General features: G+C 41.9%; 1 protein-coding gene across 1 annotated transcript in view; it reads right to left on the bottom strand.

The window, feature by feature from the left end:
• Positions 1-168: 168 nt before the first annotated feature.
• The window catches only part of LOC121545493 (DALR anticodon-binding domain-containing protein 3), a 32,926-nt gene continuing 8,015 nt past the window's right edge, over positions 169-25,079 (bottom strand). The window contains exons 6-13 of the mRNA XM_041856054.2: positions 19,045-19,109; positions 18,765-18,823; positions 18,551-18,633; positions 2,801-2,927; positions 2,032-2,090; positions 1,468-1,584; positions 1,296-1,364; positions 169-924 (exon numbers count right to left, since the gene is read on the bottom strand). Coding sequence (XP_041711988.1) covers positions 805-924; positions 1,296-1,364; positions 1,468-1,584; positions 2,032-2,090; positions 2,801-2,927; positions 18,551-18,633; positions 18,765-18,823; positions 19,045-19,109 — 699 coding nt within the window. The 3' untranslated portion in view covers positions 169-804. The remainder of the gene's footprint in view (positions 925-1,295; positions 1,365-1,467; positions 1,585-2,031; positions 2,091-2,800; positions 2,928-18,550; positions 18,634-18,764; positions 18,824-19,044; positions 19,110-25,079) is intronic.

The following is a 25,079-nucleotide window of genomic DNA, read 5'->3' as shown; positions in this document are numbered from 1 at the left end:
AGGTGCATCCTGTTTCCATTGATCATCCTTGAGATGTTTCTACAACTTGATTGGAGTCCACTTGTGGTAAATTCTATTGATTGGACAGGATTTGGAAAGGCACACACCTGTCTATATAAGGTCCCACAGTTGACAGTGAAGGTCAGACCAAAAACCAAGTCATGAGGTCGAAGGAATTGTCCATAGAGCTCCGAGACAGGATTGGGTCAAGGCACAGATCTGGGGAAGGGTACCAAAAAATGCTTACAGTGTACATGCAGAGTCTGTGTAAATACCAATGGCTCTAGGGCAGTGTTTGTTAGTGGAAAAGCATCTATGGTATTGTATAAGGGAAGACTGAAGACGGGAGATGTTCATTGGTTCAAAGGCAGTGAGTGTCTATGGTAGAGGCTGTATCTGTGGTACATCAGAGATACTGGTGCTAAGACTGGGGAGACAAATACTTCACTGTAGGGTGAATCATTTATACACTTTCTTTTATCAACAATAAATAGAGTGGGTGTAATACAGGGTGTATGTCACATACATAACTATGTGGGTACTTCAAAGGGCTTCAATTGGGGGAAAAGAAAAGCCTATTGCTATCTACATTATTACCTTTGAAATGTCTATGTGTATTTCATCTATGCTATGGGATAGGCTAGTGATATTTTTGTCCGTTATTGGGCCTTATATTTGGGGCAGTTCATGGGGCTATAGTTGGAGTATTTGGGGCAGTTGTTGGGGCTATAATTCTGGCTCTAGTTGGGGTATTTGGGTCAGTTCTTGGGGCTATAATTCTGGCTATAGTTGGGGTATTTGGGGCTATAGCTGTGGAATGGGAGGAAGGTGAAGAGTGTCCAGTGCGCTATGGTAGAGCTCTCTCAGTGCTCTCAACAACTGCAGCCGACAGAACATCTGATTGAAGAGGTGAGGCAACGGCTCCTGTAGAGGGGGGTAGAGATGGGGTTAGAGAGAGACAGATTGAAAAAGAGGGGGCAGGGGTTATGGACTGAACTTGGTGTGAACTTTAATCAGTTGAAATCAAAATCAGCTGTGCTGTCTGTCAGTACACCATGTTTTCAGGCCTGGTATGGTCGGTGATAGGCTATTAACACAATGTGTCAAACATCGGGGGGCATCACACATGCAAATATATATTTAATTCTACATACTGCGAGACCACATGCTGTAATTACACTAAGAGCAGTCTCCCATTAAACCTAACCTAATTTAACTACCCCCACCCTCAACACAGACGGACGGACGGACGGACAGGACAGACAATCATAGCGGCAAAATGAGGGAGTGCTCACCCCAAGGACGTGGACTCTGTTGTAATAGGAGCTAAAATCCTTACTGAGGGACACCAGGAACTTGCAGATCTGGGAGACACATTGCACACACATTAAACATACATTATATGAGCATTCATTTATCTATATCAACTGATATTTCAATGCACTTATATACATTTTTACATCTCACCTGTTCAGTCTTCAGGTTGACTCTGGCCCCTCCTCCATCACACTCCAACGTCTGTCCTGTTTGGTCGAGAAGCTCCGAGAATGGAATGAGGTAATTGAACAGAAGAAGCCACTCCCCCTATGAAACAGGAAGAGACACCATGACTGTCGAGAACAGCGATCTCTAGAGGACCAGAGTAAAAATGAAACACATCTAGGCCCATATTCACAAAGCACCTCAGAGTAGAAGTGCTAGGAAGAATCCAGGATCAGGCCCCCCCCCATCCCACAGGAGGTTGGTGTCACCTTAATTGGGAGGAGGGGCTCGTGGTAATGACTGGAGCGGAATTAGTGGAATGGTATCAAATACATCAAACTCATGGTTTCCAGGTGTTTGATGCCATTCCATTCGCTCCGGATATTATTGTGAGCTGTTCTCCCATCAGCAGCCCCCTGTGCCCCATCCATATAATGACCTAACAGACTAAACTGATCCTTGATCAGCACACCTACTCTGAGACACTTTGTGAATACAGGCCCTGTAGCTCGTGCTGTGGAGGAGTCATTTAACCAACGATAGGCCTACCTCTTCTTTTAGAGCTGAGAAGTCCAACTGGGAGCCCTCTGGGATTTCAGGGTAAAGTCCTGTAGGATGCAAATAAGTAGGAACTGATCATGCAGCATGACAATAAAGACAGAGTACAACATAGGATGTACATGTTTGCTTGGTGTGGTCTGGACTAGTACGCGTATAGAACATGGCAGTGTAGAGGCGGCAGGTAGCCTAGCGGTTAAGAGCTTTGGGCCAGTAACCGAAAGGTCGCTGGGTCGAATCCCCGAGCCGACTTGGTGAAAAATCTGTCGATGCACCCTTCAGCAAGGCACTTAACCCTAATTGCTCCTATAAGTCACTCTGGATAAGAGCGTATGACAAATGTATATACAACTGTGTGGTTCAGATGGCACAGTTGGATGAGGAAGCTCTGGTTTGACTACAACATAGGCCACATACTGTAGTGTGTATGTGTTAAATGTGGCGTGGGTCACTTTGGATAATGGTGCGTTCAAAACAACTGGGAGCTCGGAAAAATACAAGGTCAAATCATGACGTCAGTGATCTTCAGGTCGGAGCTCTAGAAAGAGGCCCGTTTTCCGAGTTGGATGACCGTTCAAATACATTTTTCTGAGTTGGAGCTAATTTATTTCACAGTTCCCAGTTGTTTTGAACGCACTGAAGTCAGAAGTCGGATATTTCCCAGTTGTTTTGAACACGGCATTATCAAGTCAGTCACGTCTGCTTAATGACATCATCATATCCATCATCATCCTGTTGCCTTGCGTGTCCCCCGTCTCACCTTTCTCCACACCTCGCTCGTAGCTGTCAAATAGGGTGTGCAGCCGAGCACAGTTGTACATGACGAAGACTCCGCCTCTGGGACCCTTGGTGGACACGCTGCCTTCCCTCAGCACGTCCAGAGTGACCTGTGTGTGAAAACAGCTATCAGTCTGCCAGTCAGCTCTGACTCAACACAACACCAGCCAGACACAAACCCCCTGGAGAGCAAGGTAGGCCAGCAAGCTATACCAGTTCATATACAGTATGTTGCCTTAGAAATAATAAGGTTCATGAAATCAACATCTTACTGAGATAAGATAACATTCATATATTAGCAATTTCTGAGACTCACTTAGATAATTCATTTGATGATACAGCAGTAACAATACAAGGATATAACATATATAGAAGAGACAGGAATGCTTATGGGGGAGGTGTTGCTTGCTATATACAGTGGGGAAAAAAAGTATTTAGTCAGCCACCAATTGTGCAAGTTCTCCCACTTAAAAAGATGAGAGAGGCCTGTAATTTTCATCATAGGTACACGTCAACTATGACAGACAAAATTAGAATTTATTTTCCAGAAAATCACATAGTAGGATTTTTTTATGATTTTATTTGCAAATTATGGTGGAAAATAAGTATTTGGTCAATAACAAAAGTTTCTCAATACTTTGTTATATACCCTTTGTTGGCAATGACACAGGTCAAACGTTTTCTGTAAGTCTTCACAAGGTTTTCACACACTGTTGCTGGTATTTTGGCCCATTCCTCCATGCAGATCTCCTCTAGAGCAGTGATGTTTTGGGGCTGTCGCTGGGCAACACGGACTTTCAACTCCCTCCAAAGATTTTCTATGGGGTTGAGATCTGGAGACTGGCTAGGCCACTCCAGGACCTTGAAATGCTTCTTACGAAGCCACTCCTTCGTTGCCCGGGCGGTGTGTTTGGGATCATTGTCATGCTGAAAGACCCAGCCACGTTTCATCTTCAATGCCCTTGCTGATGGAAGGAGGTTTTCACTCAAAATCTCACGATACATGGCCCCATTCATTCTTTCCTTTACACGGATCAGTCGTCCTGGTCCCTTTGCAGAAAAACAGCCCCAAAGCATGATGTTTCCACCCCATGCTTCACAGTAGGTATGGTGTTCTTTGGATGCAACTCAGCATTCTTTGTCCTCCAAACACGACGAGTTGAGTTTTTACCAAAAAATTATATTTTGGTTTCATCTGACCATATGACATTCTCCTAATCCTCTTCTGTATCATCCAAATGCACTCTAGCAAACTTCAGACGGGCCTGGACATGTACTGGCTTAAGCAGGGGGACACGTCTGGCACTGCAGGATTTGAGTCCCTGGCGGCGTAGTGTGTTACTGATGGTAGGCTTTGTTACTTTGGTCCCAGCTCTCTGCAGATCATTCACTAGGTCCCCCCGTGTGGTTCTGGGATTTTTACTCACCGTTCTTGTGATCATTTTGACCCCACAGGGTGAGATCTTGCGTGGAGCCCCAGATCGAGGGAGATTATCAGTGGTCTTGTATGTCTTCCATTTCCTAATAATTGCTCCCACAGTTGATTTCTTCAAACCAAGCTGCTTACCTATTGCAGATTCAGTCTTCCCAGCCTGGTGCAGGTCTACAATTTTGTTTCTGGTGTCCTTTGACAGCTCTTTGGTCTTGGCCATAGTGGAGTTTGGAGTGTGACTGTTTGAGGTTGTGGACAGGTGTCTTTTATACTGATAACAAGTTCAAACAGGTGCCATTAATACAGGTAACGAGTGGAGGTCAGAGGAGCCTCTTAAAGAAGAAGTTACAGGTCTGTGAGAGCCAGAAATCTTGCTTGTTTGTAGGTGACCAAATACTTATTTTCCACCATAATTTGCAAATAAATTCATTAAAAATCCTACAATGTGATTTTCTGGAGAAAAAAAATCTCAATTTGTCTGTCATAGTTGACGTGTACCTACAGTGAGGGAAAAAAGTATTTGATCCCCTGCTGATTTTGTACGTTTGCCCACTGACAAAGACATGATCAGTCTATAATTTTAATGGTAGGTTTATTTGAACAGTGAGAGACAGAATAACAACAAAAAAATCCAGAAGAACGCATGTCAAAAATGTTATAAATTGATTTGCATTTTAATGAGGGAAATAAGTATTTGACCCCTCTGCAAAACATGACTTAGTACTAGGTGGCAAAACCCTTGTTGGCAATCACAGAGGTAAGATGTTTCTTGTAGTTGGCACCAGGTTTGCACACATCTCAGGAGGGATTTTGTTCCACTCCTCTTTGCAGATCTACTCCAAGTCATAAAGGTTTCGAGGCTGACGTTTGGCAACTCGAACCTTCAGCTCCCTCCACAGATTTTCTATGGGATTAAGGTCTGGAGACTGGCTAGACCACTCCAGGACCTTAATGTGCTTCTTCTTGAGCCACTCCTTTGTTGCCTTGGCCGTGTGTTTTGGGTCATTGTCATGCTGGAATACCCATCCACAACCCATTTTCAATGCCCTGGCTGAGGGAAGGAGGTTCTCACCCAAGATTTGACGGGACATGGCCCCGTCCATCGTCCCTTTGATGCGGTGAAGTTGTCCTGTCCCCTTAGCAGAAAAACACCCCCAAAGCATAATGTTTCCACCTCCATGTTTGACGGTGGGGATGGTGTTCTTGGGGTCATAGGCAGCATTCCTCCTCCTCCAAACACGGCGAGTTGAGTTGATGCCAAAGAGCTCGATTTTGGTCTCATCTGACCACAACACTTTCACCCAGTTCTCCTCTGAATCATTCAGATGTTAATTGGCAAACTTCAGACGGGCCTGTATATGTGCTTTCTTGAGCAGGGGGACCTTGCGGGCGCTGCAGGATTTCAGTCCTTCACGGCGTAGTGTGTTACCAATTGTTTTCTTGGTGACTATGGTCCAGGCTGACAAGATCCTCCTGTGTAGTTCTGTGCTGATTCCTCACCATTCTCATGATCATTGCAACGCCACAAGGTGAGATCTTGCATGGAGCCCCAGGCCGAGGGAGATTGACAGTTATTTTGTGCTTCTTCCATTTGCGAATAATCGCACCAACTGTTGTCACCTTCTCACCAAGCTGCTTGGCGATGGTCTTGTAGCCCATTCCAGCCTTGTGTAGGTCTACAATCTTGTCCCTGACATACTTGGAGATCTCTTTGGTCTTGGCCAAGGTGGAGAGTTTGGAATCTGATTGATTGATTTCTTCTGCGGAGAGGTGTCTTTTATACAGGTAACAAGCAGAGATTAGGAGCACTCCCTTTAAGAGTGTGCTCCTAATCTCAGCTCGTTACCTGTATAAAAGAAACCTGGGAGCCAGAAATCTTTCTGATTGAGAAGGGGTCAAATACTTATTTCCCTCATTAAAATGCAAATCAATTTATAACATTTTTGACATGCGTTCTTCTGGATTTTTTTGTTGTTATTCTCTCTCACTGTTCAAATAAATATACCATTAAAGTGATAGACTGATCATGTCTTTGTCAGTGGGCAAACGTACAAAATCAGCAGGGGATCAAATACTTTTTTCCCTCACTGTATGATGAAAATTACAGGCCTCTCATCTTTTTAAGTGGGAGAACATGCACAATTGGTGGCTGACTAAATACTGTATATTATTTATATATATATATATATACACACACACAAACAGTGGGGAGAACAAGTATTTGATACACTGCCGATTTTGCAGGTTTTCCTACTTACAAAGCATGTAGAGGTCTGTCATTTTTATCATAGGTACACTTCAACTGTGAGAGACGGAATCTAAAACAAAAATCCAGAAAATCACATTGTATGATTTTTAAGTAATTCATTTGCATTTTATTGCATGACATAAGTATTTGATCACCTACCAACCAGTAAGAATTCCAGCTTTCACAGACCTGTTAGTTTTTCTTTAAGAAGCCCTCCTGTTCTCCACTCATTACCTGTATTAACTGCACCTGTTTGAACTCGTTACCTGTATAAAAGACACCTGTCCACACACTCAATCAAACAGACTCCAACCTCTCCACAAAGGCCAAGACCAGAGAGCTGTGTAAGGACATCAGGGATAAAATTGTAGACCTGCACAAGGCTGGGATGGGCTACAGGACAATAGGCAAGCAGCTTGGTGAGAAGGCAACAACTGTTGGCGCAATTATTAGAAAATGGAAGAAGTTCAAGATGACGGTCAATCATCCTCGGTCTGGGGCTCCATGCAAGATCTCACCTCGTGGGGCAACAATGATCATGAGGAAGGTGAGGGATCTGCCCAGAACTACACGGCAGGACCTGGTCAATGACCTGAAGAGAGCTGGGACCACAGTCTCAAAGAAAACCATTAGTAACACACTACGCCATCATGGAATAAAATCCTGCAGCGCAAGCAAGGTCCCCCTGCTCAAGTCAGCGCATGTCCAGGCCCGTCTGAAGTTTGCCAATGACCATCTGGATGATCCAGAGGAGGAATGGGAGAAGGTCATGTGGTCTGATGAGACAAAAATATAAACTTTTTGGTCTAAACTCCACTCGCCGTGTTTGGAGGAAGAAGAAGGATGAGTACAACCCCAAATAACACCATCCCAACCGTGAAGCATGGAGGTGGAAACATCATTCTTTGGGGATGCTTTTCTGCAAAGGGGACAGGACGACTGCACCGTATTGAGGGGAGGATGGATGGGGCCATGTATCGCGAGATCTTGGCCAACAACCTCCTTCCCTCAGTAAGAGCATTGAAGATGGGTCGTGGCTGGGTCTTCCAGCATGACAACGACCCGAAACACACAGCCAGGGCAACTAAGGAGTGGCTCCGTAAGAAGCATCTCAAGGTCCTGGAGTGGCCTAGCCAGTCTCCAGACCTGAACCCAATAGAAAATATTTGGAGGGAGCTGAAAGTCCGTATTGTCCAGCGACAGCCCCGAAACCTGAAGGATCTGGAGAAGGTCTGTATGGAGGAGTGGCCCAAAATCCCTGCTGCAGTGTTTGCAAACCTGGTCAAGACCTACAGGAAACTTATGATCTCTGTAATTGCAAACAAAGGTTTCTGTACCAAATATTAAGTTCTGCTTTTCTGATGTATCAAATACTTATGTCATGCAATAAAAATGCAAATTAATTACTTAAAAATCATACAATGTGATTTTCTGGATTTTTGTTTTAGATTCAGAGCCATATGCCTGTAATATTTACAGAAGATCTTATGTCAAGTGTTATTGAAGTGTTGTGGTTGCAGGTTCACAAGGCACATCTAAAGCCTTTTCTTTTGGGGTGATGCTATAGGCCACCAAGTGCTCACAGTCAGTATCTAAATAATATGTGTGAAATGGGCGGCAGGTAGCTTAGTGGTTAAGAGCGTTGTGCTAGTAACCGAAAGGTCGATGGTTCTAATCCCCGAGCAGACTAGGTGAAAAATCTGTCGATGTGCCCTTGAGCAAGGCACTTAACCCTAATTGCTCCTGTAAGTCGCTCTGGATAAGAGCGTCTGCTAAATAAAAAGTATTTATTTATGTATTAAATGCTTGATAGTGTATGTGATGTAGACAGGAGAGGTCTACTTTCTTTGGGACCTGAATAGACTGGTTTTCATCAAGCTGTCCGCTCAAAAGGAAGGTTCTCACTGTACTACTACTTACTAATCAACCTACAAACACTACAGGAACAAGATCATCCACATGTACAGTTGAAGTCGAAAGTTTACCTACACTTAGGTTGGAGTCATTAAAACTTGTTTCTCAACCACTCCACAAATGTATTGTTAATAAACTATAGTTTTAGCAAGTCGGTTGGGACATCTACTTTGTGCATGACAAGTAATCTTTCCAACAATTGTTTACAGACAGATTATTTCACTGTATCACAATTCCAGTGGGTCAGAAGTTTACATACACTAAGTTGCCTGTGCCTTTAAACAGCTTTGAAAATTCCACAAAATGATGTCATGGCTTTAGAAGCTTCTGATAGGCTAATTGACATCATTTGAGTCAATTGGAGGTGTACCTGTGGATGTATTTCAAGGCCTACCTTCAAACTCAGTGCCTCTTTGCTTGACATCATGGGGAAAATCAATAGAAATCAGCCAAGACCTCAGACAAAAAATTGTAGACCTCCACAAGTCTGGTTCATCCTTGGGAGCAATTTCCAAACGCCTTAGGTACCACGTTCATCTGTACAAACAATAGTACGCAAGTATAAACACCATGGGACCACGCAGCCGTCATACCACTCAGGAAGGAGACGCGTTCTGTCTCCTAGAGATTAACGTACTTTGGTGCAAATCAATCCCAGAACAACAGCAAAGGACCTTGTGAAGATGCTGGAGGAAACAGGTACAAAAGTATCTATATTTTACATTTACATCATTTAGCAGACGCTCTTATCCAGAGCGACTTACAAATAGGTGCATTCACCTTATAGCCAGTGGGATAACCACTTTACAATGTTGTTGTTTTTTTTTTTTTGGGGGTTGAGTAAAGGGGGGGGTAGAAGGATTACTTTATCCTATCCCAGGTATTCCTTAAAGAGGTGGGGTTTCAAATGTCTCCGGAAGGTGGTGAGTGAGTAAATCCACAGTAAAAACGAGTCCTATATCGACATAACCTGAAAGGCCGCTTAGCAAGGAAGCCACTGCTCCAAAACCGCCATAAAAAAAAGCCAGACTACGGTTTGCAACTGCACATGGGAACAAAGATCGTACTTTTTGGAGAAATGTCCTCTGGTCTGATGAAACAAAAATATAACTGTTTGGCCATAACGACCATCGTTATGTTTGGAGTAAAAAGGGGGTGGCTTGCAAGCCGAAGAACACCATCCCAACCGTGAAGCACGGGGGTGGCAGCATCATGCTGTGGGGGTACTTTCTGCAGGAGGGACTGGTGCACTTCACAAAACAGATGGCATCATGAGGAAGGAAAATTATGTGGACATATTGAATCAACATCTCAAGACATCTGTCAGGAAGTTAAAGCTTGGCCGCAAATGGGTCTTCCAAATGGACAATGACCTCAAGCATACTTCCAAAGTTGTGGCAAAATGGCTTAAGGACAACAAAGTCAAGGTATTGGAGTGGCCATCACAAAGCCCTGACCTCAATCCTATAGAAAATATGTGGGCAGAACTGAAAAGCGTGTGAGAGCACCACCTCTGTCAGGAGGAATGGGCCAAAATTCACCCAACGTATTGTGGGAAGCTTGTGGAAGGCTACCTGAAACGTTTGACCCAGGTTAAACAATTTAAAAGGCAATGCTACCAAATACTAATTGAGTGTATGTAAACTTCAGACCCACTGGAAATGTGATGAAATAAATAAAAGCTGAAATAAATCGTTCTCTCTACTATTTTTCTGACATTTCACATTCTTAAAATAAAAGTGGTGATCCTAACTGACCTAAAACAGGGCATTTTTACTGGGATTAAATGTCAGGAATTGTGAAAAACTATGTATGTATGTAAATTTACAACTTCAACTGTATTGATCACATTTTTACTAATACTGTAGAACTTTGTTCTAAAGTTGTATCTGTACCAATTGGATGCAGTGATCACATCCAGTGGCTATATCCAGGAAAACCAAAGTTCCAAAAGATGGGCCTAAAAATTGTATAGGAGATCATAAATATTATTTTGCTGTGACTCTTATATGGATGATGTTGAAAATACACTACATGAACAAAAGTATGTGGACACCTGCTCGTCGAACATCTCATTCCAAAATCAGGGTCTTTAATATGGAGTTGGTCCTCCCTTTGCTGCTATAACAGCCTCCACTCTTCTGGGAAGGCTTTCCACCAGATGTTGGAACATTGTTGCGGGGACTTGCTTTCATTCAGCCACAAGAGCATTAGTGAGGTCGGGCACTGATGTTGGGCGATTAGGCCTGGCTCGCAGTCTGCATTCCAATTCTTCCCAAAGATATTCGATGGGGTTGAGGTCAGGGCTCTGTGCAGGCCAGTCAAGTTCTTCCACACCGATAACAACAAATCATTTCTATATGGACCTCGCTTTGTGTATGAGGGCATTGTTATGCTGAAACAGGAAAGGGCCTTCCCCAAACTGTTGCCACGAAGTTGGAAGCACAGAATTTTCTTGAATGTCATTGTATGCTGTAGCGTTACGATTTCCCTTCACTGGAACTAAGGGGCCTAGCCAGAACCATGAAAAACAGCCCCAGACCATTATTCCTCCTCCACTAAACTTTACAGTTGGCACTACGCATTGGGGCAGGTAGCATTCTCCTGGCATCCGCCAAACCCAGATTTGTCTGTCGGACTGCCAGATGGTGAAGCGTGATTCATCACTCCAGAGAACGCGTTTCCACTGATCCAGCGTCCAATGGCGGCGAGCTTTACACCACTCCAACATTGAGCCATTGTACTCATGCATAAAAAAACTAATAATTAAATAATTTTGTAAAGTTAGTGTGGGAGAGGTGGAAAATGTATTGTTATCGATCAATAATGACAACGCTCCTAGCATTGAAAATGTAGATGGAAAGCTACTGAGGATGGTAGCTGACTATAGCCACTCCTATCTGTCATATCTTTAAATCTGAGCCTAGAGGCCTGGATGGAAGCCAAAGTCATTCCGCTACCCAAGAGTGGTAAAGCGGTCTTTACTGGTTCTAACAACAAACGTATCAGCTTGCTGCCAGCTCTTAGCAAACTCTTGGAAAACATTGTGTTTCACAAAATACAATGCTATTTCTCTATAAACAAATTAACAGAATTTCAGCATGATTATAGAGAAGGGCACTCAACATGTACTGCACTGACACAAATGACTGATAATTGGTTGAAAGAAATTGATGTTTATTGTGGGAGCTGTACTGTTATATTTCAGTGCAGCCTTTGATAATATTGACCATAACCTGTTGTTGAGAAAACATATGCGTTATGGCTTTTCAACCACTGCCATATCGTGGATTCAGAGCTATCTACAGTGAGGGAAAAAAGTATTTGATCCCCTGCTGATTTTGTACGTTTTCCCACTTACAAAGAAATGATCAGTCTATAATTTTAATGGTAGGTTTATTTGAACAGTGAGAGACAGAATAACAACAACAACAATCCTGAAAAATGCATGTCAAAAATGTTATAAATTGATTTGCATTTTAATGAGGGAAATAAGTATTTGACCCCCTCTCAATCAGAAAGATTTCTGGCTCCCAGGTGTCTTTTATACAGGTAACGAGCTGAGGTTAGGAGCACACTCTTAAAGGGAGTGCTCCTAATCTCTGCTTGTTACCTGTATAAAAGACACCTGTCCACAGAAGCAATCAATCAGATTCCAAACTCTCCACCATGGCCAAGACCAAAGAGCTCTCCAAGGATGTCAGGGACAAGATTGTAGACCTACACAAGGCTGGAGTGGGCTACAAGACCATCACCAAGCAGCATGGTGAGAAGGTGACAACAGTTGGTGCGATTATTCGCAAATGGAAGAAACACAAAATAACTGTCAATCTCCCTCGGCCTGGGGCTCCATGCAAGATCGCACCTCGTGGAGTTGCAATGATCATGAGAACGGTGAGGAATCAGCCCAGAACTACACGGGAGGATCTTGTCAATGATCTCAAGGCAGCTGGGACCATAGTCACCAAGAAAACAATTGGTAACACACTACGCCGTGAAGGACTGAAATCCTGCAGCGCCCGCAAGGTCCCCCCTGCTCAAGAAAGCACATATACAGGCCCGTCTGAAGTTTGCCAATGAACATCTGAATGATTCAGAGGAGAACTGGGTGAAAGTGTTGTGGTCAGATGAGACCAAAATTGAGCTCTTTGGCATCAACTCAACTCACCGTGTTTGGAGGAGGAGGAATGCTGCCTATGACCCCAAGAACACCATCCCCACCGTCAAACATGGAGGTGGAAACATTATGCTTTGGGGGTGTTTTTCTGCTAAGGGGACAGGACAACTTCACCGCATCAAAGGGACGATGGACGGGGCCATGTACCGTCAAATCTTGGGTGAGAACCTCCTTCCCTCAGCCAGGGCATTGAAAATGGGTCGTGAATGGGTATTCCAGCATGACAATGACCCAAAACACACGGCCAAAGCAACAAAGGAGTGGCTCAAGAAGAAGCACATTAAGGTCTTGCAGTGGCCTAGCCAGTCTCCAGACCTTAATCCCATAGAAAATCTGTGGAGGGAGCTGAAGGTTCGAGTTGCCAAACGTCAGCCTCGAAACCTTAATGACTTGGAGAAGATCTGCAAAGAGGAGTGGGACAAAATCCCTCCTGAGATGTGTGCAAACCTGGTGGCCAACTACAAGAAACGTCTGACCTCTGTGATTGCCAACAAGGGTTTTGCCACCAAGTACTAAGTCATGTTTTGCAGAGGGGTCAAATACTTATTTCCCTCAATAAAATGCAAATCTATTTATAACATTTTTGACATGCTTTTTTCAGAATTTTTTTGTTGTTACTCTGTCTCTCACTGTTCAAATAAACCTACCATTAAAATTATAGACTGATCATGTCTTTGTTAGTGGGCAAACGTACAAAATCAGCAGGGGATCAAATACTTTTTTCCCTCACTGTATCTAATAGAACTGAGGGTTTTCTTTAATGGTAGCTTCTCTAATGTCAAACATGTAAAGTGTGGTGTACCGCAGCGCAGCTCTCTAGGTCCTCTACTCCTTTCTATTTTTACTAATGACCTGCCACTGGCAGCAAACAAAGCATGTGTGTCCATGTATGCTGATGATTCAAGCATATACAGTGCCTTGCAAAAGTATTCATCCCCCTTTGGGTTTTTCCTTTTTTGTTGCATTACAATCTGTCATTTAAATGGATTTTTATTTGGATTTCATGTAATGGACATACACAAAATAGTCCAAATTGGTGAAGTGAAATGAAAAAAATAACTTCAAAAAAATAAATAACAGAAAAATGGTGCGTGCATATGTATTCACCCCCTTTGCTATGAAGCCCCTAAATAAGATCTGGTGCAACCAATTACCTTCAGAAGTCACATAATTAGTTAAATAAAGTCCACCTGTGTGCAATCTAAGTGTCACATGATCTGTCACATGATCTATATACACATGAGTATATATATTTACATTTTAGTCATTTAGCAGACGCTCTTATCCAGAGCAACTTACAGTTAGTGAGTGCATACATTTTTTTTAATTTAATTTTTTCATACTGGCCCCCCGTGGGAATCGAACCCACAACCCTGGCGTTGCAAGCGCTATGCTCTACCAACTGAGCGACACAGGACTATTATTTATATATTTATATATATATATATTATATATATATATATACACATATATATATAATATATATATATATATATATATACACACACGTTCTGAGGAGCTCTCCAAGGAGCTCTCCAAACAGGTCAGGGACAAAGTTGTGGAGAAGTACAGATCAGGGTTGGGTTATAAAAAAATATCAGAAACTTCGAACATCCCACAGAGTACCATTAAATCCATTATTAAAAAATGGAAAGAATATGGCACCACAACAAACCTGCCAAGAGAGGGCCACCCACCAAAACTCACGGACCAGGAAGGAGGGCATTAATCAGAGAGCCAACAAAGAGACCAAAGATAACCCTGAAGGAGCTGCAAAGCTCCACAGCGGAGATTGTAGTATCTGTCCATAGGACCACTTTAAGCCGTACACTCCACAGAGCTGGGCTTTACAGGAGAGTGGCCAGAAAAAAAGCCATTGCTTAAAGAAAAAAATAAGCAAACACGTTTGGTGTTCGCCAAAAGGCATGTGGGAGACTCCCCAAACATATGGAAGAAGGTACTCTTGTCAGATGAGACTAAAATGTAGCTTTTTGGCCATCAAGGAAAATGCTATGTCTGGAGCAAACCCAACACCTCTCATCACCCCGAGAACACCATCCCGGCAGGGACTGGGTAACTGGTCAAAATTGAAGGAATAATGGATGCCGCTAAATACAGGGAAATTCTTGAGGGAAACCTGTTTCAGTCTTCCAGAGATTTGAGACAGGGACATGCCGAGAGGTGAGTTCAGATTGGTCTGCCATGTAGCACTCTTCTGTCTATAACATGAGCTGCTTAGTATGTGTAGGTAATCCTTTCTAAAGCTGCTTTTTTGAAAGATATCATGAAGAACTGCACAAGTGTTGCTAAGGCTCTCCACTTTCTGGAGGACAGAATTTTGAAATCAGTGGAATGCCCGGTGGAAGCAGAGTATGATAGCTACGGAGATGGAGAAAATTCAGGCGTTTGATTGCAAATGCAGAGGGAGTCAAAAAGAGAACACAGAAGGCTGTTGTATAAAACTCCCGTCTCCGGATGACATCTTCAAACTAAGGGTAACCATGGCATCCGTGACACAGGGAGAGAAGTGTTCATCCATGTATGCGGGTAAGAGAGTCTCGCTAGCTACGTTTTCAGATCTTATACATTTCTAAATTTTGTCATTAAGTTGTTTTCATTGTTAAAGTGTACTGTTAGTTAGCTAGCTAACGTTAGTTGGCTGGCTCGCTAGCTAACATTACGTGTATGATCTGTGTAGTAATAATATTCGTATCTTAGAGCCATTTGCATTGCCATTTGTAGCACAACGTTAAGTAGCTAGCTAACATGGAACCTAGCTAGTTTGTTAGCTTTAGCTACCTGTAGATTCATGCAGGGTAGTAACGTTATGAGTTGGGATTATGGTTCATTGTTTAGCTAGCTAGCTACATGTCTAAACAAAAAGACTCCACTATGCAAGTAACCATTTCACTGTACCGTTTACACCTTATGTAGCCTGTGCATGTGACAAATAAACGTTGATTATATTTGATATAGTGTGTGTTTACCAGAGATGGTAATGTGAAGAACAACATGACCTGCACCAAAGTCAAATTAGGATATAAGGTTAGGCCCACGAGGCAGCGTCCAAGATCTACAATTCTCAGGTAGAATGCCCTGCCTTTATTTCGTCACACTCACAATCATGTAGTAACCAAAAAAGTGTTAAACAAATGAAAATATATGTTATATTTGAGATTCTTCAAATAGCCACCCTTTGCCTTGATGACAGCTTTGCACACTCTTGGCATTCTCTCAACCAACTTCACCTGGAATGCTTTTCAAACAATCTTGAAAGAGTTCCCACATATGCTGAGCACTTGTTGGCTGCTTTTCCTTCACTCTGCGGTCCTACTCATCCCAAACCATCTCAATTGGGTTGAGGTCGGGGGATTGTGGAGGCCAGGTCATCTGATACAGCACTCCATCACTCTCCTTCTTGGTAAAATAGCCCTTACACAGCCTGGGAGGTGTGTTGGGTCATTGTCCTGTTGATGGTCACACTAAGCCCAAACCAGATGGGATGGCGTATCGCTGCAGAATGCTGTGGTAGCCATGCTGGTTAAGTGTGCCTTGAATTCTAAATAAATCACAGACAGTGTCACCAGCAAAGCACCCACCCCCACACCATAACACCTCCTCCTCCATGCTTTACTGTGGGAAATACACATGCAGAGATCATCCATTCACCAACACCGCGTCTCACAAAGACACAGCGGTTGGAACCAAAAATCTCAAATTTGGACTCCAGACCAAAAGGACAAATGTCCATTGCTCGTGTTTCTTGGCCCAAGCAAGTTTCTTCTTCTTATTGGTGTCCTTTAGTAGTGGTTTCTTTGCAGTAATTCGACCATGAAGGCCTGATTCACACAGTCTCCTCTGAAAAGTTGATGTTGAGATGTTACTTGAACTCTGTGAAGCATTTATTTGGGCTGCAATTTCTGAGGCTGGTAAATCTAATGAACTTATCCTCTGCAGCAGAGGTAACTCTGGGTCTTCCATTCCTGTGGTGGTCTTCATGAGAGCCAGTTTCATTGTAGCGCTTGATGGTTTCTGCGACTGCACTTGAAGAAACTTTCAAAGTTCTTGAAATTTTCTAGATTGACTGACCATGTCTTAAAGTAATGATGGACTGTCGTTTCTCTTTGCTTATTTGAGCTGTTCTTGCCATAATATGGACTTGATATTTTACCAAATAGGGCTATCTTCTGTATACCCCCCCCCCTACCTTGTCACAACACAACTGATTGGCTCAAACGCATTAAGAAGGAAATAAATTCCACAAATTAACTTTTAAGAAGGCACACCTGTTAACTGAAATGCATTCCAGGTGACTACCTCATGAAGCTGAGAGTGTGCAAAGCTGTCATCAAGGCAAAGGGTGGCTTTTCGAAGAATCTCAAATATAAAATATATTTTGATTTGTTTTTAAAAAATGTGGTTACTACATGATTCCATATGTGTTATTTCATAGTTTTGATATCTTCACTATTATTCTACAATGTAAAAAAAAGAAAAAAAGAAAGAAAACCCTTGAATGAGTAGGTGTGTCCAAACTTTTGACTTGTAGTGTATATACTGAACAAAAATATAAACGCAACATGTAAAGTGTTGGCCCCAAGTTTCATAAGCTGAAATAAAAGATCCCATGTACAAAAAGCTTATTTTTCAAAAAATGTGTGCACAAATTTGTTTACATCCCTGTTAGTGAACATTTATCCTTTGCCAAAGTAATCCATCCACCAGACAGGCGTGGCATATCAAGAAGCTGATTAAACAGCATGATCATTAAACAGGCGCACCTTGTGCTGGGGACAATAAAAGGCCACACTAAAATGTGCCGTTTTGTCACACAACACAATGCCACAGACGTCTCAAGTTTTGAGGGAGTGTGCAATTGGCATGCTGACTGCAGGAATGTCCACCAGAGCTGTTGCCAGATAATTGAATGTTCATTTCTCTACCATAAGCCGCCTCCAACATCTTTTTAGAGAATTTGGCAGTACGCCCAACCAGCCTCACAACCGCAGACCACGTGTAACCACAGCAGCCCATGGCTGCGCCCCTGCCCAGTCATGTGACATCCATAGATTAGGGCCTAATGAATTTACTTCAATCGACAGATTTTCTTATATGAACTGAAACTCAGTAAAATCATTGAAATTGTTGGATGTTGTGTTTATGTTTTTGTTCAGTATAGATTAAATGGTTACAAAGATGGGGAGAGGTCTGTCCGTAATAAAGAGATGCTCTGCTTTTTTGACACCACACTCCACAAAGCAAGTCCTGCAGGCTCTAGTTTTATCTTATCTTGATTATTGTCCAGTCATATGGTCAAGTGCTGCAAAGAAGGACCTAGTTAAGCTGCAGCTGGCACAGAACAGAGCGGCACGTCTTGCTCTTCATTGTAATCAGAGGGCTAATATTAATACTATGCATGCTAGTCTCTCTTGGCTAAGAGTTGAGGAAACACTGACTGCATCACTTCTTGTTTTTATAAGAAACATTAATTCCTAATTGTTTGCAGTCAACTTACACACACACTTACCCCAACAGACATGCCACCAGAGGTATTTTCACAGTCCCCAGGTCCAGAACAAATGCAAGGAAACATACAGTATTATACAGAGCCATGAGTGCATGGAACTCCCTTCCATCTTATATAGCGCAAGTGAACAGCAAAACTGGTTTCAGAAAACAACTAAAGTAACACCTCATGGCACAACGCCTCTCCCCCATGTGACCTACTTGTTGTGTGTATGTACTCACATGTATGTGTAACTGATAGATGCACACACACACTACATGTTCATGTTTTTAAATGTATATCAATTGTAAAGTATTTTGTCTGTAATGTCTTTTTCGTTATGTGTTGGACCCCAGTAAAAACACACACACATGATTATCTCTGTGCGCATGCAGACTAGCTCCAAGAAGTGAGTCAGTCTCTTTCTCTCTCTCACACACACCTCCTAAGACTCACCGGGCTCGTATGGACTGTTGAGAGCATCTCAAACCTCACCGTGGCTGAGGTCATGACCTTGATGATGTCATCCCAAGTTTGGTCTGAAACAGTATTTGGAGTTGTAATAGAAGTGTCAAATCCAAGGAGGGACATCACATACCACAACAGTCCCTGGTCATACACATTAAAAAGTACACACGCTACAGAATTTAGACAAATTGAGCAGACTCACCTTCGACTTGTTCTCCATACTTAATCTCCGAGGCCTCCTTCATCTGCACTCTTCTCAGTCTGTAGGACAGGTGAACAAGGAGCCAATGAGACAGACACACACACAAACACAGTGGCTCGATGAGATCTGAAAAGACTACATTAGAGATCTGAATAGACTACAGAGATCTGAAAAGACTTCATTAGAGATCTGAAAAGACTACAGAGCAAACAGCGGAGTACAGTGATAGACTTAGTTACTGGGACTAAAGATAAATCAAAAGGTTAAAATATGTTCTTACTGAAGATACTGGGCAGCACTGAGGTGAGTTCCAGGTGTCTTCATTGGTCCACAAACAAGATGCCTCTAAGAAACAGACAGAGGTAAGAAAAAGAGGGAAAAATGTGATCACTCATTTGCAGGGGTGGGGGGGTAACACGTTACAAAAGGATGTAGCTCAGTTGGTAGAGCATGGCGTTTGCAACGCCAGGGTTGTGGGTTCGATTCCCACGGGGGGCCAGTATGGAAATAAATTAAAATAAAATGTATGCACTCACTAACTGTAAGTCGCTCTGGATAAGAGCGTCTGCTAAATGACAAAAAATTTAAATGTAGTAGTTCGGCTACTTTGAGCAATCAATTTATAAGACAACATGAGCTGTCGAGTTACAGCATGAATTCGGTAGAGACAAGGCTTTTTTATATATAACTCACCGGTAGAGATATGATTCTGATTACACGTTACGTAATCAGCTACTTTTATGAGTAATGGTGTAATGTAATACATTACTTTCTAAAATTGGATAATATTATTATTACAGGTACTTTTTTAACCTCTTAAATGTAATGGCAAAATTTTGATTTCTGCCTAAATAGACATACCCAAAAGTAACTGATATTCATGTGTAATTACATGATTCTGACATGCCAAAATGTAGTATATTTGGAAAGACGACATCTGGAAGATTATGAGGAAATGACCAGAAGATAGGACTTTCATAGTTCAGAATACACAAGATCAAGCACAGACAAAATAACCTATATATATATATATATATATATATTTTTTTTTTGTAATCTTTCATTGACAAACTATAAGTGAATTATTGATGCCCAGAGCTGGAGAAACAGCAGATGGCTTCCATAACATGTGAACAATATCAGAAAAAAATGGGATTGATAGACCTAACAACTAGAAATGGGCAGATGTTTTAGTAAGTGGTGTCAGGTGTGGTCACGGGACATTTCCAGATGTCCCTAAACCTCTCCAAAGTGGCATATGTCTATAAATTAGATAATTCCAGTGCTATAAATATTTGCAATCCCTAAATGCTATTTGTTCAGAATAAAAACACATTTTTACCATATCAACCTCACTCAAACATTGTGGTGGTGTTATGGGGTATCCAGGGTACATTCAAGTGTCCTTTCAACCTCTCCAAAAGTGTCCGAATGTGGTAATTGCACTGTTTTTGCACACTGGATGTGCCTAAAAGTTACTGTTCCCTATAAAACTAAATTTCTACAACACCAACCTCTCTCAAACATTGTGGTGGTGTCGGGGGACTTACAGGGGATATCCAAGTGTTTTTTCAACCTCTCCAAAGTGCCTGAACGTTTAGCCTAGGCATATCCAATGTATTGGTCCCAAATACAAATGAACTGTTTACAAAAACAATATAAAAGAAACAGATATACATAAAAATATATTATCAAACACAAAGTTGGTTACACACGTGTCCTTCAATAAAAAAGGTGCAAAAATATAAATAAGCTGAACTATTTACAAATGGCATTCGTGTTTGTTTTACATCCCAGGTGTAGATGATTAGATTTCACTTTCACCCTAGCTTGTGCATGTCGTGATAGTCTTTGAAGCAGTCCCTATCTGCCAGGACACGAACTGGCATTTCAGACAGAAGATCTGGAATTTCCCCCTTTTTCCCCCCGTGTTTTGTGCAATGCTTGCAGTTCTTCCTTTTGTCTTTTGGCATGTGTGTTGGATAGTGGCGCTCACTTGGAGTGGGGGGTCTTGTGATGGTTGTGAGGTTGCTTTGGACCCCCAATTCAGCCATTTCCAACACTAGTTGCTCTCGGAAGGCCAACTGCTTGTGGAGAATGAAAAGCATTTACTGTAGCTTTGTCCAAAAAGTGGTTTAAAAAAAGTATTATACCACTTCCTGGTCTTGTGGAGGACCTGGTAGTAGCCTATCAGAGCATCAGATAGGTCGACAGCCCCTATGCTGGCATTGTAGTCCTTCACAGAAACAGGATTGGGGACATTCTTCCCTTTTCACCATCCTTGAGACGTGGTTGTTATTGAATGCCTTATGCTGTGTGGTGAGCATGGTTACTTCCCTAGTGTCCTTCCATTTCACAAAAAGCAGCTTGTTAGTCCTGATCCAATGTATGGTCCCCCTCTCTGCTGTCATGTCGTTTACCTTGGTCTTGGGGAAACCAATTATTTTAGGACGAATGGTGCCACAAGCCCCGATTTTATTTTTCAAGAGGTCTATGAAGAGTGGATGTAGACATAGCAGTGGGGGGTGAAGACCTTGACCGGCGGGGGCGCTTGCTGGGGAGGGGTGGCTCCCAAATGTCATCATCCAAATCCGCTGCATCCTTTACTCTGTGGTGAATAAAATAAAGAGATATATTGTTGTAAGACACACACATTTACTAAAACACATTACTGTAAAGTAAAAACACCAAGCCTAAACTTTATCTGTACAGTGACTCACATGGGTGTGAAGCACACACACAATGCAAACAGTAACACTTTGGAGACAAAGGCAGAGGTAAGAACCACAAATAAACAATGGCCATGAGAGTTTAGTGGCCTCTCAAAAGTCACAAGGATGAAACTTAGAACAGCAAACAGTGAACTAATATGAATCATAGACAATAACTACTTTGGAATTAAATAACATTGAAATTACTTGTTTCATAGGCCTATGTAAAATAAATCCAAAGCACAAAAAGCAGACAACTTATAAAAAACGAAATACATATAGTAAATTAGCTATATAAAGTCATGTAAATAATGTACTTACAGACCTAAAAGTGGCTCCTATCCTTCTAGAAAGCAATCTTCGTTGGCGAGTCGAAATACTCGTTGTCCAAATCGCTCCCCTGATCCGAGTCCACCAGTATTTTACTCAAAGCTTCTATGTCGGTATACTTATTCATAGCTGACTTCTTTTTAGCTTCCTGTTCGATATTCTTAGTTTTTACCGTTTTTTCCCCCCTTGAGAAGCCATCTTTTATGTTAAAGCGATGAAATCTGTTTACAATGTAATGTAGTGTGCTCGGTGAGTCTCTGAGCCAGGTAGCAATAGTTTGCGTTACACATAAAAGGTTCTAGGCCTTGCTTTGTCCCACCCAGGTCAACTGCATATCCCTGGAAAGCTTACTCATTGGTTACAAGACTGACAAGGTGCCATAGTAGCCAATCCCCTGTGTAATGGACGCCTACGTAAGCAGGCAACGTCCTATTTTTGATGCGCAAAGATATAGTCACTGTAAGATGTTTGCTGTTTGGTGAAAACGTTGTGTAAAATAAATATTTCGACTCTCGGGGCTGGTGATCAATAACGGTAGGTCACACGCAGACAAATAAGACATCCTCATGATCTGTGGAGTCCTGGCTTTCGGTGTGTATACACGTATTCCGTGTTTATTTCGTTTATGCTTCACAACGCTAACCGGAATGTAGGTAACAGCCATCTTGAAATGAGGTAATTGCCTCGGCCTGCCCTTATACATTCGTATGCCCATATATGGTAGAAAACATACCAAAGATTTGAAGGCACAGATCAATAGCCAAGATACTCAGCTTTCCGCAGACACCCTGCTTTTGCAGATAGGGGCTACCATTCTCATACCAGACTGAATAAGAAAATCTAACGGGGTCCCCAAACATGGGGACTTTACATTTAAGAGGTAACAAGTGCGTTACTTTCAGAATCATAAATCAACCGGTGTATCATATTTTTAAAAGCCTTGTCTCTACCGAATTCATGCTGAAACTCCTATTCCTGTTAAATAAATTGATTGCTCAAAGTAGCATAACTGAAAAGATGGGCCATATTATGTTCTGAAACGATGTCACAGTAAGTAAATTCATAGTGGTTATGCCAGCCTTCTAATGTTAATATCTATTTGACGTTTTATTTCATTTCAAGGCTGCAAGTAAATGTGCATTGTAGACTATAGTCCAGGCCAGAGGTGTGACCAAGTCACTATCATTCGAGTCACAAGCAAGTCTCAAGTCACAAGGTCCAAGTCTCAAGTCGAGTCCCAAGTAGAACCTGTCGAGTCAAGTCCAAGTCGTGCATTCTAAGAGCAAGTCAAGTCCAGTCCAGTAGTCATAAGTTGTCTCAAATCATTTATTGAGGCTACCAGACCCTTTTCAATATTTTGTCTACAACAGATTTTGATTATGTAATAAGATATTAACAACAAATTCCAAATGCAAACTTCATAAGTCAATTATACATTTCAAGCAATTTTGACATACCAAAAGACCAGTAGGCCTATGCTAGTAAGTGTTCCTTGATGCCCCATTGCTGGTGAGCTTGCAAAGTAAAACGGTTAATATTATTGATCACCAAACAATTTTTGGCACTGCATAATCATTTATGGCAATCCTCTCTCCCTACAATTTGGTGTTTGCGCTGCACCCATTCCTATAGCTGTACAGCAAATCAGCTATCTGTTCACTAGCGGAGTGGTTTTCAAATTTTCACCAGTGACCCCCAAAAATAAGTGGTTCAAAGCTTGCGATCCCTGAGCGTGCGCACAGGACGAAAACGCACGCACAGTTGCTGAGCAAATGTAGCCTGTCATTACAGTCAAACTGTGATGTATTTTCAAAACGCAAGATACAGAAATAAACTGTTTTACACCTGCAAGTCATTAATGTTAGCAGTCAATATCAACTAGGGATATAATGTCACTTCTCTGGAGTCTAGAGCAAGCAGGATCATATGTTCGTAGTGATGTCACTTTTCCCCCATCCCTAGCAAACACAGCTGATTAAACTAATTGCATTCTAAACTAAAGATCATGATTAGTTGATTATTGGAGTCAGGTGTTTTAGCTGGGGCAAAAGTGTGATACCAATAGGCCCCTGAGGACTGGAGTTGCTATTCCCTAGCTCTACCTGTATGATGCCTAGGTTGCAAGATTGGATGGAAAGCATGATCTGTCTCTGTAGCCTTTTTCTTCCTCACAAATGTCCTAATTAATTCGCCAGAATATGTTACATCTTCATCCCATAAGTATTGAAGGTAGTGCGATGTTACAACTATCTTTGACATAACCAGTACCACCACTGAGGTATATAACCCACCCAAACTAGACCTATCTGAAATATGAAATTGATCAATGAAATCACCAGGTAGCCTATTGTTGTAGCAAAGATGCTTACTTAGCAGATTGCTAAACACTAGGGTGAATTCGGATTAAGTGGGACACTTTTTGCATTAGCCCAACATGATATATTTCTGAAATCTTCAAGATGTTTCCTAACCACAAATGTTAATATCATATTGACAGGATGCATGACACACCCATCTGTACACTGAGTCAAAACCATATTTTCAGTTTGCATTTGGTGGACTGGGACAGCAGGTTAGATAAACTAGGACACCATTATTATAGTCCTAATTGTACCCCAATGACAATTCAATTCAATTCAATTTTGTGTGATTAGGAAACATCTGAGGATTTCAGAAATGTATCATGTTTTGGCCTAATATGTTGGATACATGTCTGACGAGGTTATAGAAGACGGAAATGCAAAAAGTGTCCCACTTTTTCTGAATTCACTCAAATAACAGTATTCATAACAGCACTACAAGAACTATTGAACAGGCTATAGTCAGTGTTTTCCACTAGCGCCGTTTACTGAGTCATTTTCAGCTGGGTATTTTGTTTTTTGATGGTACAATGATTCCCTACACTATTCAGTGCTTGTTTTCTCACAAACTGAAATTGAGCAAACAGCGTAGAAATGACAGAGCGATTTCCACTAGATAACCCAGCCACAAAGTCAAAAACAGCTTTCCCAGTTTTACAACAGATGCCGCTCAGGTGGGAGAAATCAATAGGAGAATATCACAGCCAATCACAACACTGTAAGTAATACTGTGAAACACTATCATTCCACTATTAATGTCAGATAAATTATGGACATTTTCTGAAATTACAATGCAAAAATAAAAAATAAATCCTGTGTAGCACCTTTAAGTTAACTAGGCTACTTTTCAATTCGCTAGTCAGAAAAAGGTCTGCCGAGCCCTCTCCCGCTAGAATGAACAATATACATCTTCT

Source organism: Coregonus clupeaformis, chromosome 30, assembly GCF_020615455.1.
Source record: "Coregonus clupeaformis isolate EN_2021a chromosome 30, ASM2061545v1, whole genome shotgun sequence".
In the NCBI taxonomy this organism is placed as follows: Eukaryota; Metazoa; Chordata; class Actinopteri; order Salmoniformes; family Salmonidae; genus Coregonus; species Coregonus clupeaformis.
Note: the sequence above shows the minus strand (reverse complement) of the source record. Positions and strands in the feature narration are given on the sequence as shown.